At 44.4% G+C, this 18234-nt stretch overlaps 1 protein-coding gene across 2 annotated transcripts in view; it reads left to right on the top strand.

Annotated features, from left to right (window-relative positions):
• Positions 1 to 7587, top strand: part of BCL2 (BCL2 apoptosis regulator) — a 158632-nt gene extending 151045 nt beyond the window's left edge. For both annotated transcript variants that reach the window (XM_032470582.1, XM_032470583.1), the window contains one exon: positions 2180 to 7587. In XM_032470582.1, the coding sequence (XP_032326473.1) occupies positions 2180 to 2246 (67 nt within the window). In that variant the 3' untranslated portion in view covers positions 2247 to 7587. The remainder of the gene's footprint in view (positions 1 to 2179) is intronic.
• The last annotated feature ends 10647 nt before the right edge of the window (positions 7588 to 18234 follow it).

Here is an 18234-nt window from a genome sequence, read left to right as displayed (position 1 = left end):
GCTGTTGGGGGTTCCGGCCTGCCCATCCCTTGGAGAGAACAGTGTGGAGGGGAGGGCTGTGAGACGTCTGCTGCTGTGTCTGGGGAATCCTGGGATGCACTTTGCAAGAGGCAGACTTTCTCTAAATGGGTCCTGACCCTTTCCTGCCCCGTTCATCCCACATACATGTAGGGACAGTATGCTGTCCTGACAGTCAGAATAGTTAGCTCAGCTTCGTGCCAAGAGCACTAAGCACGTAATTCATGTCTGTCTATGGCCCTGCTGTGCTAAGGCTCAAACTTAGAAAAGTTTAAGAATAGATTAAAAAAGAAAAAAACCCTTGCGCCCTCTCCTGGTAAGTTAATCCAGTACACCTGAAGGCATGGCTCACCCTCTTGTTGAGGAGTAGCTACTTGCCTAGGCTAACTAAGCTTGTGCTAATCTGACCAAAGTTCTTGACACACTAGATGGGCCATTTGGTCTCCCGTGGGCTGTGATTGCAGAGTTTCTTTTAAACCTTTCTTCACAGGGTTTCTCACCTCAGCACTATTGGCACTTTGGGCTAGATAATTCTCTGTGGTGAGGGCTGCTGTGTGAGTTGTGGGGTACCGAACAGCATCCCTGGCCTCTACCCATCAGATGCCAGCAGCACCCCCACCCCAGACCATGACTATCAAAACATTTCCAGGCAGTGACAGATGTCCCCTGGGGAGCAAGACCACCTCTAGTGAGAACCACTGCCCCTTGTCTGCCTTTTGTAAAAGATGCCACTGGTCACAGGGAAACCAGTGAAAGACTGAGGATGGCTCAGCACAAACCCTTCGTGATTGTGGGAAGGAACTGTGATGACTGGTCAACTGAGGTCACCTCTGGGAATTTGTCTCAAAAAAATCCAAACATGTAGACAAGAATTCATGTATAAAGGTATATCATAATGCTGTTTATGAAAGCAGAGGTTTAAACTAACCCAAATGAAGAATTGGTTACATAAAGTACAGAATAAGTATAGACATAGATATATAGATATCTACGGTGGAATATTATGCAATCATGAAAAATAACTGTGTAAATGTATGCTTTAATAACGTAGGACATTCCCCTAATGATGCCTTAAACTCTCACCTTCAAGACTACTGCAAGATTCCTAGAGGTTGTACGTAGAAGGAATAGAATACTTTCAAGTAGGCAGAGTAAACATTGGGGTGAAATATTAGGCCAAACACAGAATTCAACCAATGACTGGCTTCAGAAGACATTAATCATTGATTGAACATTTATTAATCACCTACGGGTACCAAGACCATGCATAGCACTGGGGGAGACAAAGATGATACCTGGTCCCTCTACTGCAATACTTGCCCCAAACAGACAAAAACACGGTGAACACTGTCAGACCCTCCTCTGCACAGCAACGCCAGATGTCTCCGTGTGCTTCTGTCTCCCACAGTGAAATCACGTGCTCTAATTTCAGGTCTTGGGGGAGTAACTGGAACTACATCTTGTTTTCCTCTTCATGCCTGGTTAATCGCACCAAGTGAAAAGCATTTCATTTACTGCTTTATATATTCAGATATATTTAGAGAGTTGTCCAAATACTCATTGGGTTCAAGCATGGAATCTAATGCTCCCCAGCAAATCTAAGAAATGAGCATTCAGTGGTCTCAGCTTTTCTCCTACAGAACAGGAACAAGTAAAATGACTCCATAAGATGACTATGAAGAATAAATAAAATAACGCCCATCAGGAATTCATTACAAGTGTCTGTATACAGAGTAAGCACTCAGTAAAGGAGGAGTTGGGTTTTTAAAAATGATTTTTATGACTGGCCATGCTAGCTACAATTGCAAAGCCTCCAGTATTTCTGACTGCCTTTGCTGTTTTATTTCTCGCCTTAGCACATACCCCTCTCTAATACACGATATTTGTTGATTGTCCATCCCGCTCCACTAGATAAAAGCTTTTGAGCTTTTAGTCTATTTTATTCACTGCTGTATCTCTCGGTGCCTGGCACAAAAGGGGTTTCAAGAAACAGTTCTTGAATGAAAGTGAAAAGAGTGGGTCTGAAACCATTGCCCCCAAAGAGCGTTTGACCCTTCCCTTCATCCTTCTGAAGGTGTCCAGACACCTCAGATGCCTCTGTCCCTGCAGGCTGGCATTCTGCGCTCTAACAGTCTTGTCTTCCCTCCTCCTTCCCCTGCAGGACGCCTTTGTGGAGCTGTATGGCCCCAGCATGCGGCCTCTGTTTGATTTCTCCTGGCTGTCTCTGAAGGCGCTGCTCAGTCTGGCCCTAGTGGGAGCTTGCATCACCCTGGGTGCCTATCTGGGCCATAAGTGAAGTCCACAGGCCTGCCACAAAAAAAATATGCAAAAGGTTCACTAAAGCAGTAGAAATAATATGCATTGTCAGTGATGTACCATGAAACGAAGCTGTGGTCTCTTAAAAGCAAAAAGCCAACCAACCAACAACAACAACAACAAAAAACAGCTTTCAGGCTCAACGTCGAATCAGCTATTTACTGCCAAAGGGAAATACAATTTATTTTTTACATTCTTAAGAAAAATAAGATTTATTTATTTAAGACAGTCCCATGGAACCTCTTCTCTTTGGAAACCCTCCCACTAATTGCCAAGCCCCACCTATGTGGCTCCACCTGGATCTCCTGTGCCTATAAACACGGATTTCTGTTCCATGTTGTTGGCTAGACTGACTCACCATCTGAAAAGCAAACAAACTGACAAAGGACTTGACTGTTCCAGAAGCCGAGTTTCTGGCTGCTGGAGGTGAGGAAGAAGATGTTCATTTTCTTTTTAGTCTTTTTGTTTTTTGGGGTTTTGTTTTGGGTTTTTTTGTTTGTTTGTTTGTTTTTGGTTTGGGTTTTGGTTTTTTGCCCTGGAGGCTGTGATATTACTAGAGGGAAGGTGCTTGGAGGGGAGACCATTCTTCCCTGGCCTGAAGAACAGGCACTTTTCATGTGGTACACACCCGGTTGGAGGAAAAAAATCGGGAACTTCAGATGGACTTGCTATTTGCCAAGATTTCCACCCCGAAGTACAGTGATAGGAAAAATGCCCCTAAACCATAGGAAAGTATTTTTTTAAGCTACCAATTGTGCCGAGAAGCATTTTAGCAATTTATACAATATCAGCCAATACCTTAAGCCCTGATGTGTATATTCATATATTTTGGATACGCTCCCCCTCCAAATACTGGCTCTGTCTGTGTATGAAACAGAATCCTCTGGAATGCGAAGAAGTGAACAAAACTTTGGTGACTTCTTCGGCATCAGGAAGCATCAGGCCGCCACAAGTGCCTGTTTTTCTGCAAGAGGCCAGTGGTCTGAAGTTCTGCCTTGCTCCGCCTTGGAGGCCTCCTCCTGGAACTGAGCCTGGGCACTCGCTGGTCTGCTCGAGGGGTTTGAAACAGAGCAGAGCGGTCTGCGGATGTCTGCAAGCTGATGGAGCTCAGAATTGCGCCGGCAGGACAGAAGGCAGGGGGCCTGGGCTTGTTACCCTGGGGCCCTCTGGTCAGGCCCCTTTCCACGTGGAGCGTGGAACCTGGGAGCCAAGGCCTTTCCTCGCAGAGGGAGGCGGTGAAGTCTGGGGAGGCCGCCCCGGAGAGGAAACATGTGTGGCCTGTGCGCACTGGGGCTGCAGCGCATGCGTGGCCTGCGCGGCCGCCAGCCTATCTGTGCAGCTTAAAGCAAGAGTTTTAAAAAGACTATAGGGAGGGTCATAAATCCTCAAGGAAGCGCTGAAATGAGGTGTCATGGATTAACTGACCTATGTCTGTGGAATTACGATGTAAAACATTATCTTGTCATTGTAGTTTGGTTTTATTTGAAAAACCTGACAGAGGATGGGAAAAAGAAGTTCCAGGTGTGGAATGTGGGGATTATCTGTACATCCTGGGGCGTTAAAAAAGAAAAAAGAGAAAAAAAAGTCAATGGCGGAAAAGGCTGGAGAAGTAGCAAAAGAAGTGAAAGCTCCAGCTCATAAACTAGAAAATATTTTTTCAAGTTTAGAATCAGCCTTGAGACATACCTGGAGTAACTGTGGCATTGTTGCATTATATACCATTTATCTGTATTAACTTGGGAATGTACTATGTTCAATGTTTAATGCTGTGGTTGATATTTCAAAAGCTGCTTTAAAAAAAAAGATACATCCATCTCAGCATCTTTTTAAAAAAAAAATGTATTTAGTTACGGCCTCTACACTAGTTTTTAGCAAAAATGATCGTTTTTCCATTTGAGATTTTTGTCTCTTCATTCTTTAAAAGCATTTCTGAGGAGCTGAGATAAGCTTTGGGTCTCAGCTACCTGAGGAACCCTGGGGCATGCTGGCCAGCGCGCCACTGCTTCAGCTGAGTTAAGTACCTTTCCATGTCAACAGAATTGTTTATTGTGAGGGATACAGCTGTTGTCCCTTTGACCTTGTTCCTTAGGTTTGCTTGTCCTTGGCCAAATCAGAATTTAACTCACAATATTTAGGATTGCATACATGTTTGGTTAAACCCATGAGGTTCATTCAGTTGAAAATCCAGATGGGAAACGACCAGGGGGTTACATACTGGCCACGGTGGTTTGACCCTTAGTGAGATGGTTTCCTCGCAGACCTATCTAGGGCCCCCCACCCTCTTTCCATAGGGCCCTTCTCCGTGGCCGTCTTTCAGATTCTTCCTGAAATCCAGGGGCGCTTATCCCCCACACGGAGAAAGCAGGAAACCCATGGTATGACGCCAGACCTCCCTGGCAGGCCTCAGGGAACAGGACGATCAGACCTTTGAATGATTCTAATTTTTAAGCAAAATATTATTTTATGAAAGGTTTACATTGTCAAAAGTGATGAATATGGAATATCCAATCCTGTGCTGCTATCCTGCCAATATCATTTTAATGGAGTCAGTTTGCAGTACACTCCAAGTGGTGAGATCCTCCAAGCTGCTTTAGAAATAACAATGAAGAACACGGACATTGTTAATATAAAGCCTGTTTGTCTTTTGTTGTTCTTGTTATTGTTCAAACCGGGATTTGTGGAGTATTCTAAAAATGTATATATAAGAAAGTTCACGGGGACTAATTTCTGGCAGATTTCCCTTTGCTGTGAGGTTATGTTATCTGGTTTTAACGATAAATGTTCCCAGCCACCTGACCCCGGAGCTGTACAGTATTGTGGCTGCACTCTCTCTAAGAGTAGTAAAAGTTGCATTTTTCTTGTTGTTAAAAACATGTTAGAAGCAATGAATGTATATAAAAGCCTTGACTAGTCATTTTTTCTCCTCCTTTTCTTTTTTCTTGTTGTCTCAATGATTTTGCCATCAGACAGCAGAGAACGGTTCCTCCCTATTTCATGGGGAGGAGGGGGTCACCATCAGCACGTTGCATGTGTTGACCCAGGTCAGAGTTCAACAGAACATGTGCACTTTCCAAATGGAGGTCAAGGGCTCTAAAAAGAGCCACAAGGAGAAAAGCACCCAAGAACCTCTTGGGTCCGCCCCAGTCCTCACTGCACAAGCAGTCTGAAAGAGAGATCAAGATGACAGCTCACGTGTTCTACAGCAAACAGCTCATCTCAGATTTTACACTGGCTGAAAAGTCTTGCAGGCTTAAGATCTGAATTAAAGTCACATTTGGAATTAAGGCAGTACCTTGCTATAGTTCAAGCCGAAAACCAGCATCCTCTGCCCCATCTCACTTATCTCTGCATGTTCAGATATGACCTTCCATTTAGACGTGACTTTTATTTCATTAGGAAATGTTTATGCTTATCATCTGAAGAGTTAGTCCTGGCCCAATGTGGGAAATTAGGAAGTGACTGTAAATCAAGAGGAGTTCTAGTAATCAGGATTAAACTTAAATAAGTAGGGCAGTCCCAACAGATGCCTGGCTTTTTCGCATTAAGAATCTATGGAATGAACAGCATTGCAAATGGTCTATACTGTAATTAAACTTGTGCTGAAATGACTAATTTATAAATGTGAACTTAAATTCTAATTTCGATTGTACTTTTAGGGCAGCGGCTGTTTTTATACTTCCTTATCACTGATGGTTAGTAATGTACACCTCCTCTATCAGAAAAAAACAGGAAGGGCTTGAAATATAAGCCATTCTAAGGAAATTAGAGAGTCGGTTGAAATTCTATTCTGATCTTATTCTGTGGTGTCTTTTGCAGACTAGACAAATGTGGTTACACACTTTTTAAGAAATACAATTCTACATTGTCTGGCTTATGAAGGTTCCAATCAGATCTTTATTATTATTCAATTTGAATCTTCCCAGGGATTTTTTTTTTAATTATTATGGGACAAAGGGCATTTGTTGCGGGGGTGGGAGGGAGGAAGAATTTTCAAATGAGCAAAACATTCCCAAGATTGCATCAGGGTGTGGAGGCTTTCAAAACAGCCAGGGCTGTAGGATGCGAAATGGAAACTGGGAACTTCACTAGGGTCAATGTGATGCCCCAGTGAAGGACCTGGTGCAACAAACAAGAAACATTTTAAAATTCTGGTGTGTATTTAGCTTCTAGAGACAACAGAACAACTCAAAGTCCAGCTCTGTATGACAGTGCAGATGGACCAAAACTCTTTTAAACATCTGCCTTCAGTGGTATTATTCTCAAGCCTGGATGTGTCTAATGGCTATTTAAACAATACATTTGCAGTTGTAACCAACAGGATATTTAATGAAAACCTTCTGGTTGGTAGGGACTTCTGTTTCTAAATATTTATTATGCACCATATTGGAGGGGAAAAAAAGTGAGACTGAATTGGGTAAGTAATAATACAGGTTCCCTTATCCTTACCCAAAGAATCATTCTGGTACATGTCTGTTCTCATTGGACAGGCCCTTAGACAACCACGAAATATTCATCCCACAGGCACAAAGAAAACCAGCTGGAGTATGAATGGTATTGCCCTAATTCATCACGACTACCCCAGGAGAATAACTGAAAGCCAATATATATCCTATTGATGACAAGGTTGTTTGGGGTCCCAAGGTGAGCTCAGCAGACAGAAATACTTGTGGAAGATGGAAAGGCTCAATCAAAAGATCCTGGGACTGTTGCTAAATATGACTATAGTGTATTAGTAATGCCATCTACTGAAGGCTTTGGGGGAATCTGCAGTGGGCCTTCCAGCCAGCGCATTTCATTAAGTTTTGCCTCTGAGGTAGCGTTTGAAGCAGTGATAGCTGGTCAGATTTCGTTAGGTGGTTGTCTTCATTATTAAACTATCTTCTTAAGTTTTCAGCCAACTTTTGCTTCTGTTTTGAGTTACTGGGATTATTTTTGTTTTCAATAAAATAAGTGTATAAAAAGCGTTTTTGTAGTGAAAGCTTTTATTATCAAGATTTTCACACATCTGCCTTCCATGAGCTCTTTTGAAGATTGATACTTTTTCGGGGTGGCTGATAGCCTGCACCACCGCACACACACACAAATATATGATAAGCATACTTCAGATAGTTGAGATAAAGTAAGTCTCTGGTTGGCCAATATTAAATATAATGGCATTTTCTTTGTGTTGTTGGAAAAGTCACATTGCCATTAACTTTCCTTGTCTGTCCATTTAATATTGTGAAGAAAAATAAAGTACAATGTGAGATACTGGTTGCGCTTTGGAATTGTTTGTAATGCGGTGATGTGAATTTGCCCTGTCATTCATCGTGATTAAACAAGACTTTAAAAGACCTTCTAGAGCCACCAGGAACTTGATCCTAATGAAGCCCCAGGGAACCAGGCTACGGGATTGCCTGACAGGTGAAACCACCTTAGAAGGAGGTTTTGTTTCTTAGTTACTAACCCTCCTGGTTTGGTCCAAGATGGACCAGCCTTGAGTTCTCCTCCCTGAGAGCCATTGTTACTGTTGTATGTCCTTCCCCACAGCAAGAGATGATCCCAGCCTCTGCATCTCGTAAGAAGAAAGCTCGTCTAAAAAGGAGAGAAACAAGCTAAAAGTTCTGTTTTGAAGTGAGCATTTTAAGATAACCAAAGTAGTCACCTGCTTTGGAGCATAAAAACACATAAAAATAAGTAGCAAGCCACCAATGTTTCCCTCTTACAGTGATACCCTAGGAGGCATCAACCTCCAAGCCTCTTCCCTTCAACTCAGTTAAAAGCACTCTGATTTAAAAAAAAAAAAAAAAAAAGGACTCCGATAGCAGCATCCAGTCGAGCATCTGCTGGACGCCAGCTCAGTACACGTACCACCACCAGTACTGACTACCTTGGAAGCTGGGTATTGGCTTCTCCTATTTTATAGGTGAAAACTGGGACTCACAGAAGTTGAATGACACGCCCAAGTCCTCAAACATTGTAAATTGCTGAGGCAGGATCTGAGCTGCCCCCAGGCCCTTGCTTTGCTTCTCTTGGTCTTCAAACGGCTGCACATGGAGCCTTGGGGCACAGCCTTTGCTAGGGGTAGGCAGGGATGGCATGTTTAAAGGAATCAATGTTCTTTTTTCTTAAAAAAATTTTAAGGGGGACGTAATTATGTTTGTTTGTTTATTTATTTATTTTATGGAGGTCCTGGGGATTGTACCCAGGGTCTCGTGCATGCTAGATGTGCACTCTTCCCCCTCCCCCTCTGAGCTATACCCTACCCCAGGAATCAACATTCTTGACATCCACGGGTGCTCTGTCCTAAACTGATCTCCTTGAGCACACCCCTGAGGTCAGGCCAGTACCTGTCACAGCTCTCAAAACAGGTGCACACAGCCCTCCCTTCGGGATCTTGCTGTGGGGCACTGCTGGGCCGTGCTGCCCTGCCTCATGCTGGCCACTGAGCCTGTCTCTTCCCAACTCCAGGTCAGTGAAGTCACATGGGTAGCTGGAAATTGGCCAGTATTTATACCCAGGAAATGAGCACAAGCTACAAAGTAGAGCTTTTTTTCCATCTTTTTTTTTTTTTCCAGAGAGCCAATTTACCTGCACACCCCTGGGCACTGTCCTGGGTGTTTAATACCTGACAGTATTAAAACCCTTGAGTTACCAAAAGGTATGATTTGAAATCCCTGGGCTATATCACACTCTAATGCCTAGGGAGCTAATCCTTTTGCAAATCACTTTTCTAATTCGACGGTTTCAGCAGAGTCAAAAGAACACCTAGTCAAGACAACTGGCAGATTTTTTTTTTTTTAATGTGACTTCAGAATAGAACTCAGGGATCTAGAACTGAGTAACATGACTATAACAACACTCCTTCCACTCCCTTGTACTTGGTATGTGAACAGCACTCCTCAGAGCTTACATCCATAAAAACAAACAAGAACTAGACTTGACAATGAGCCCTGGCTCTCTCCAGTCATAGGTGGAGGGGGGATGATAAACCAGCCCTAGTCATCTCGTTAATGGTTGTATTTCCAATAAAAGTAAAATTTTACATTTAATAATGGTTTATCAAAATTGTAACGTGTACATTTTAATCAATTGGGTAATAATAATAATTAATTACTCAACCTGGGAGCAAAAAAAACCTGAAGCTTAGGTCACAAGAATTCAGACTTACTTTTCTTGTAGAAAATTATGAGAGGTTAATCAATTTTAAACTTTCAGTTGTAAGAAACAGCACATTAGGATAAAATGGAGAGTAGAAATACGAATTTGAGAGGAGAAAAGGAACAACATAAAATTTTCCTGATGTCAAAAAATAACTTATTCCTGTTTTTTTTTCACGTGCATGATGCTGAGTGTGAGATTACTCTGGTATTAAGAGCCCACCGTCTAGACTTAAAAAGTGATGTGACAAAGTGATTTTACAGTGTCATTTGCTAAAAGACCCTCTCAGACGGACTTGTTATTATGATGTGTCAAAATTCTATTTCAAACTGGCCTCAATTCAGGGATTCTCTTTTGGAAAAGACATCTATAGAAAAAAAGAAATGGTGCCACCACTGAAGAACGGCCAAAGTCTGACTGCCATGTTTGAAGACAGCTTAGCGGGGAACCTTAACACTTCAGGATTTCTTAATCCCATTACAGTCTATCTGGAAATTACTTAACATTTTATCAGGAATCATAATTACTTCACGGAAGGGGTTATAAATTACATCATACAAAAAAGTTCTGCCACTGATAGTTTTGGGACAATTTTCTTTCTCATGCTATTCACAATGCACTGGACATAAAATCCTTTGCAACTATTTATATTGAAATTTTAAAAGTTAAATGTCAACTTGCACATATGCAAGGATGGTACAGCCCTTTCCAGTGTCTTTTCATGGCATTTCAGCAACTGGTTGGAAGACCCCCGCCCTGTGGGCCCTGTAGGCACTCCCCTGGACTAGAAGCTCCAAGGCAGATGGGGGGAGGGGGCAGAGGATACACTCCCTCCCTCCCGGACCCGGCAGGCCTTTTGCATTATTGCAATGAATCCTTCTGTCAGGACCAAGGAAGCAGGTAAATTGAGTAATTAATGATTATTGTAATAGTTACTCATTCCAGGAATAACAACAACAAAAGAGTAAATAAAAATAAAGCCTTAGGGTCACAAAAAATTTATTTAAATGCATAGACTCCTTTCTGGGTGAGAGGCTAATCAATTTAAATGTATTATTTTTGTTGCAAATTTATGTTTTAAAATTCCTTTATTTTGTTTGCTTCACAATAAAAAAAAAAAAACCCACAAAACTGCGGCTCACTGCCCATCTTATCCTACTTGTCCTCTGTCTGTGTGTCCTTGGTCGTATGCTCCTGTGTCATCCTTAATCTATGCTGCTGGCACATCTGAGCCCACGTCCACAAGGAAAGGCAACCCCAAAGCAATCAGGGCTTGTTCTTTCCTTCTTTCTTTTCTCAGCCCCTAGAGAACTCTCTCTGACTTGGCTTTAACTGCAGACTCTTTGCAGGGTCTCCTACAGTTCCTCTATGGACCCAGAATAAGAATCTCGGAGAGTGACTGTCAAAATCTCCGAAGGACCTGAGATTTTCCCCTACTTGCAAGCTAACAAGTCCTCCTGCCACCATCTCACGGATGCTGGTTGAGCCCATGAATTTCCTGGGTCAGAGACAAAGGACAGATTATCACTCACAGCCACTGCAGTAGCCAGAGTATCAGGATTTTTGACCCAGATCCCCAGACCCCAATTCCCACAAAACAGCATGAAGAGGACCAGAAGACATCTGCCCACACAGTGGGCTGTGACACAGGAGGGGAACCCTGAGTCTCAGTTTAGGAAACTCGAATCTTTTATGCTGAGCAGTCAGCATGTCTGCCTTTTGCTCCAGAAGAAGACACTAAGCCTGTCTTCCAACGCTGTAAGCACATCTGTGCTTTGCTCTGGAGGGACACCCTATCTCTGCCTTCTAAACATCCTTGGACGGGTAGTCTGGAACCAAGAGCAGTCAGTGCCTTACTTGCAGCATGAGCAGAAACAGGAGAGCCCCGTGGTGAACTGTCTCCCAGCAGGGACACAGGACAAGCCCTCCCTGGCTGCAGGTCAACCTTGCACACAAAGACAGCAAAATTCATCACCGTAGGCTTTACTCCTTGCTTTGCTGCTTGAAGCTAAATGTTCTAGCCACAGTTCTCAGCCCTCCACTGGCCTAGTTCCTCTAAATTGGACACATCCCATGTATCCTTTTAGGGTTATACTAGAAATTATCATGTTTCCTTAGCTAAGAGCTGACTCAATGCTGCTGATCATCAAAGGTAACCTTAAGTTCTCCTTTTCAACTACCTGCTGTCTATGGGCAACTGGATATCTACTATCATCTCAACACGTTGACCAAATCTAATTTATAATCCAGTCCCATTTTCTATCCATAGTGTTATCATTTCCCCAGTTTTCCAGGTGAAACACTATTGCCAAACCGAGCTTGGGTCTGCTTGCCTGCCACACAGCAAAACCAATTTACTGACACCAGGCTGTGGTGACGGAAAGGACAGTGTGTACGTGCAGGGCGCCAAGCAAGGAGAATGGGCAGCTTGTGCTCAAAAGACCCAAACTTCCCCATGGCTTCCCAGGGAAGGGTTTTTAGAAACAACATTTGGGGTGAACGTAGCAGGGGGCAGGACTTTCTTCTGACTTGGTTGGTGTGAGGTACCAGGGCGGTGTTCTGGATAGAGAGATGAATCGTACACTGGGCAGGGGAAGTTGGTTTTAGAGGGACCAGGTGTCAACACCTTGGGCTCATCATTCCCACTCAGTGCTCTCTGGACGGGGTGATGAATGGACCCAGTCATCCAACAAACATTTGTTGAGCTCCACTCCCAGGACAAGTGTGGGACTGGGCTCTAGGACTGAGGAATTATTAAGACCAAATCCTCAGCCTCAGGAACTCTCATTCTGGTGTCTTGTCTGTTTGGTTTTCTCTTTTTAAAAATATTTATCAAATCCTTTTGAATAGGCTCCTTGTTTTCTGGGATCATCTTAGCATCAATCAGGCTAACTTGCTATTTACATGACTAAACGTTGTCTTTCAAAATGGGTTGTTTACAGACGGGTTCCCACAGACAAAAACCATAAACACTCCACTCTCTCTAGCCAAGCTTTGGAACTTTCTGTCTGAAACAACCGGCTTAGATGCTACGTAGCTATGGACTTTTCTCTGCACCCCTCTCTCTGTTTTTCCAAAGTTTTGAGCCCTCTTCCTCTCAGAGCCCAGCAAGCAGGCGGGAGTGGAAGCTACAAAGACCGTGAGTAGAATTCAACAGCAAGTAGACCCAGGGCAGCTTTGATCTTCCCTCCCAAGGGGAACAGCCTCTCCTGTGTCCATGTGGAACTCCTCAGCTGGGGCACAGAAGAAAGAGAAGGAGGAATAAAATATTTATAGCAAAATTATTTCTCACAAGCAAACATTTGTTCTAAAAAGCTCTTAGAAATATAATTATTTTTCTCCTTCTTGGGTTTTTCTGTTTTTAATATGAAACACTTTCAAGTCCCCTGCTTGGGTTTCCAGGAAGCAATAATCCATTTTGCCTTGGGTGGAGTTTAGGAAAGAAACTTGGTTTCAGAAGCGAAAATGTTTCCATTGAAATTGCCACATGGAATTCTTGCTGCTTCTTTAAGGTTCTTGCATAATAAGGGCCCCGTCCCCAAGGGCAGGGTGCACGAGCTTTCCCTGGCCTCTGCTGCAAGAGGCTTTGTCCTCCTTGAGACACAGCTGGACTTCTGGCCTCACTCACCCTCACCTACTAAGTCTTATCCAAAGAGGAAACTGCTGGACCAGCGCCATCCACTGGGAATAAAATGGGAGCCACATCTGTGACTTTTCATTTTCTCATAGTCGCATCGAAAATTGAAAATAATACATGGAAGTAATTTCAATAGCATACTTTATTTAACCCAATATATCAACATATAATCAGTATAAAAACGACTGAGGCAGTTTCCATCCTTTCTATATGGAGTCTCTGGCATCGGTGTGGAACTGACAGCTGGAGCACTTCTTAATTAGAATGAGCCATGCTTCCAGCACTCAAGAGCCACCTGGGCTGGTGGCTACCATGTTGGATGGCACCACTCTAGACTCTGTGTACAGATTCTTTACAGCCCACACACTAACAATACGCCTGTAAAATGCCTTCCTCTACCTGCCCCCACCCCTGCCACTCCCTGTGCTAATCAAGTTGGGAAGGCTGGAAAGCATCTTTCCCTTCAACTTCCTCAACTCCTCTTTTCCAGATTTACCCAAAACAGTGCTTACTTTTGAAATATTTGCTGTTAGCTTCAAAGGGGAAGTGAGATTGCAGGTGTTCAATGGAAGTACTGTAAGCCCGAATGGCAGGCATCAAACTCTTGCTATCAGAAGACCTGGGTTCAAATTCCAGCTTGCTAAAAGTATGAGCTTGGGTAAAGCTTTCCACCTCTGTGAATCTTAGGTTTCTCATCAGTTCAAGGGCACAACCCCACTGGTCCTGCCACGTCCTCCCAGCCTCCCGGGGAAGCAGTGTGAAGCTCAAAATGGTGAATCTGAAGGGGTTCTGGTGCCACACGAAATAGAAAAGAGAATTATCTATTATTCCAAACCATTAAAAGCTGTGCGGCCACAGAAAATAAAAACTCACAATACTTATAAAGACAGAGTAAAGATTTATATTAGGAAACTGAATCAAAGAAGCAAATTCCTATAATTACCCACGATGTCAACAATTTTCTTAATTATTTCCAAACCTTGACTTGACTTTTCATTATTATTTACTGAGAGAGAAAGAGAATGATAAATGACCCCCAGGATGGTAATCAGCTGCGGCGCTTGGAGCCAGGTACACACATCACGAGACTCCATCTTGATAATGCCCGGCTATAAACTTAGTAACGATCTTGACAACGACACTGCAGAGAACACTGCACCTGGACCTTATTTTCAAAGACCAATAATTTGAGATGTCTATGGAGAATTTCTGCAATCTCTATACTCCGTAACCACCTGGATACCTCCTTGCCCTGATAGTCTTAGATTAGTAACATTAGCTTCTAACATTCCCTGTGACACCACTTAAAACTTACCTTCCTATTGTTTTCTTTAAAATGAGATCCGTGAGCAGGGAACTAGGGAAATATGTTGTCTTCATTCCTAAATTGGTCTCTCCCAAGTGTTACTTAAAAACAAAATTCCAGTTTTGCACTTTTCCCATTTGCCTTCACTAATTGCTTCCTTTATGTCCCCCCCTCCCCGCCCCCAGTGGTACCACAACTAATTCAAGTTCGAACAGAATTTAGTCATTATTTCATCACACTCATGTCCTACTCGTGGGGAAGCCATGTACGTGCCCTCCACAAAGACAGCGACCAGGAGGGGCCTTGGGCTTCACGAGGCCACAGTTGTTGTTACCCTGATCCGTTCATATGTGACCAAATCCATCCCCATCCAAGAGCACAGAGCATGTTCTCATGCTGAAATCTACCTGCCAGTTGCACGGTGTGTGGAAATAAAGACCAACCCAACGAGAACCAGCAAAGGCTATTTATTCAGAGCTTGCCATACACGCAAGGGCGTCGGCCACCGTCACCTGCGTTTGGCAGAGACTCAAAGGCAGGCAGAGGTGTGGGAAAGCTTTACAGTGGAGGAAAGGAAGGCTTTGGGTGTGCCCTGATTGGAGGCAGTTGTCATGGGGAAGCCACAGGAGGGCCAACGGGAAGGGAGGCATCCTATGCGTTTGGTCGGGGAGCACATTTGGTTTTCTCTGACTGGTCCTAAGGTAGAAGTGGGGACAAAAATCAGGCAAGCTGTCAGTTATTTATCAGATCCCGGCCACTTAGGGCTGATTGTTTCAGAGGTTATTGTTTGGCTTCTGGATTGTTGCTAGAGCTGGAGGTCTGACTTACAGACAGCAGGCCACCTTCCCGGGCTGCTGACTTTACGTATCGGGTTGGTTTCCTGAGGTGGTTGCTGTGGACTGTGGGTCAGAGTTCTATGTTCTATATAACACCTGGCCCCTGTCCATTTGCATATTCAGTCTCACAGGTGCAAAACAAAGCCAGCAAGGATGGCAGAAACCTAGAAGGGACTAACACAAGAGATCAGGAAGTTATCCAGTGACGTCGCCAGCGTTATGCACCTTGGCAGCCACCCAGCCGTTTGCTAATGACATCCTGAGTCCTTCTCACCTACTTCACAGCCACAGGGCTTGGTGACATTTTTCAGTCTCCACTGTCACATTAGCTGAGTGAGTGTTTTAAGTGCTCCTGCAGACCTTCAAATGCCACTAAGATCGTGGCTGTGCAGAGCTGGAATGCAGGACTTCCGTCACACATCTGTGGGGCCCCAAAGCCTTCCGGGATAAAGGACTCAAAAGCATCAACTCGAGTTCCAGCAATCCTAAAACCCTGTACTGTAACCTCTGTAGAAGAGCTGCAGCCACTTCCAGCCAGCCCAGGTTGGCTTAGTGCCGCATAATGGCTGTGCTTTATGTCAGACTTGGGATCCGGCCCTGGTTCTGATAATATGGCTTTTTAAAACACATGATAAAACCGTCTACCGTTTCCTTGACATACACTTTGTTAAGTACTTTAGATACATTGCCTCATTGTCACGTGTCACGGCAGCCCTATGAGGTGGGTAGCATTATTGTTGCATTTTATAGGTCCCAATGAGCTAAAGTCAAGGTGTCATCGGAGCCATGTATCTTTTGGAGGCTCTAGGGGAGACTCCACTTCCCTGCCTTTTCTGGCTTCTCGAGGACACACCCACATTCCCTGGCTCGTGGCCCCTTCTGTGCATCACTCCAACCTCCGCTTCCATCATCACATCCCTCTCTCACTCACACACTGACCTCCCTGCATGCCTCTCGTAAGCACCCTATGATGATGTGGGACCCACCCAGACAACCCAGGAGTCTCTCTGTCTCTAGATCCTTAACTTAATCACACCTGCAAAGTCCATCTTACCACGTAAGGAGACGTAATCACAAGTTCCAGAGATTAGGACATGGACTTCTCGCAGCGGTGGAGGTGGTGGTGGTGGTGGGTCATTATTTAGCCTACCACAGTAGAAACTGAGGTTCAGAGAGGTTAATTTATTTTCACAAAGCCTCAGAGCTCATAGAAGTGGAGCTGAGGTTTGAGTTTGCCAACTACACCAGACTTCTCTGAGTTTACCAGTAATGCCCCGTGAACAAACTCAGCCCTGTGTCATGTGTGCAAAGTCTAACCTTCACCCCTGCACCTCCCCAGGCATGTTGGTCCCCATTACCACCAGCTCCCAGGCACCCACACATCTTGATCCAGAAGCCCCGGCGTTTAGGGAGACCATCACCTGCAGGGATGAGGTCTGGTGGCCAGAGATGCCCCTCTTCAAAGCTCAGCCTCTCCTTCCACAGCCTCAGCCCAGCAGTTCTCTCTGGTTTCCCTTCGTCTTGCTTCCTTTGCAGCTTCCATGCACCACATCCCACTTTAGAGTCTTTAAGATTCTTCCCTAGCTCTGTCCTCAGAACACACGGGGATAATGCCTTCCCTACAGCTCCTCCTCTCTCCATGTCCTCCTTATGACAGGTCAAGAGTTAGGAAGAATATCTGGTTTAACCGATAATCATTTCCAACAAACACGGATACACCAGCCAGAACAGTCAGGGTGCTGTGGACTAGAGGACCCATTCAGGAAACCAGTACCCCACAACACATCTCCAGGCTGAGTCCAGGCAGGAGAAGGGCTCACCTTGAGAGGACGAAGATACTCAGGGCATCGCCACAAAAACCTGGCCCTCTGCCCCACCTTAACCCTCCCTCTTGACTATAAGAAAACTCAGGGAGCCCTTGCTCAGTCATACAGGGCAGAATTACAAAAGATACCAGAATACTACTATCGGATTTGCTAATTCTCCAACCTTCTGGGCTCTGGCCCTTACTTGCCCCACCCAAGGGTATTTAACGATGGTCTTTCTTCCTTGGTCTCATTTTCTTAGTCCTCCCAAGTTGGTTTGCTTTTCTGGGATGCACCCTAGCACTGGCCAGAACTTCTGCCACTGTCCCAGTCCTCAGTGTCCGTTCAATAAAATCGCATCCATGTGGGCATTTCGTGGTGTCTTACCCAACAAGCCAAGGCCCCAGAGTTAGAGAAACACAACTCACTGTGCCAAGAAAAGATGGTCTGCCACTTTCTTTGGTGTCTCCTTATTGCTCATAGGTGAGCCAGGGCTTGGGAGAACACAAGAAGAGGTATTCATTATGAAGAGGAAGTTAATAAAGGCCATGGTGAGCCCAGATTCTTTCCTTTATCTTCTCTCTGTGCTATGGGTTGGTTAGCTATTAGAATAATTGCAGATCAATTTTACTTAATTAATAACTTTAAACAATTGTCCAGAATTCCCTTTGATCTCCACTGGGACAAATTCCTTGTATCCAAGGAAGCCTAGTAGGAAAGGGGGCTCTCAGAGGGAGTTTCTGGGCCCCTCTTCCAGGGGGGATGACCTTTTTCAGGAGTCCCCAAGGCCTGAATTCCCCAGCTCTAATGCTCTGTAGCTCTTTGTATTTGATTTCTGCACCTGAGGAAGGTGTCAGCCCTCCCACCCACCATGAACTCTGGCCCCCAGTGAGATCTTGCAGGAGGCACTGCATAAATCCTAGACACGGTTGAGTGAGAGAGACATTTATTGTCTGTCTTGGCTCTAAGTGATGCTAAGTGTCTACGAAGAACATTCTGGACACGTGTGTGGTAAGTCTGTATCACTATCTTCCCAGCCTCGGTCTGACCAATGATGTCGATTGACCGTGGATGTTATAATGATGGGCCCTGTGACTCCCGGGCACAGCTGACCTGTTGGCCTTCTCGTGTAACTGAGTCCAGTTTTTCAAGAGCCGTTAGTAGCACAACAATATT

The sequence above is a fragment of the Camelus ferus genome, chromosome 30 (genome assembly GCF_009834535.1).
Source record: "Camelus ferus isolate YT-003-E chromosome 30, BCGSAC_Cfer_1.0, whole genome shotgun sequence".
In the NCBI taxonomy this organism is placed as follows: domain Eukaryota; kingdom Metazoa; phylum Chordata; class Mammalia; order Artiodactyla; family Camelidae; genus Camelus; species Camelus ferus.
The sequence above is the reverse complement of the archived record's forward strand: the minus strand, read 5'-3'. Positions and strand labels throughout refer to the sequence as shown.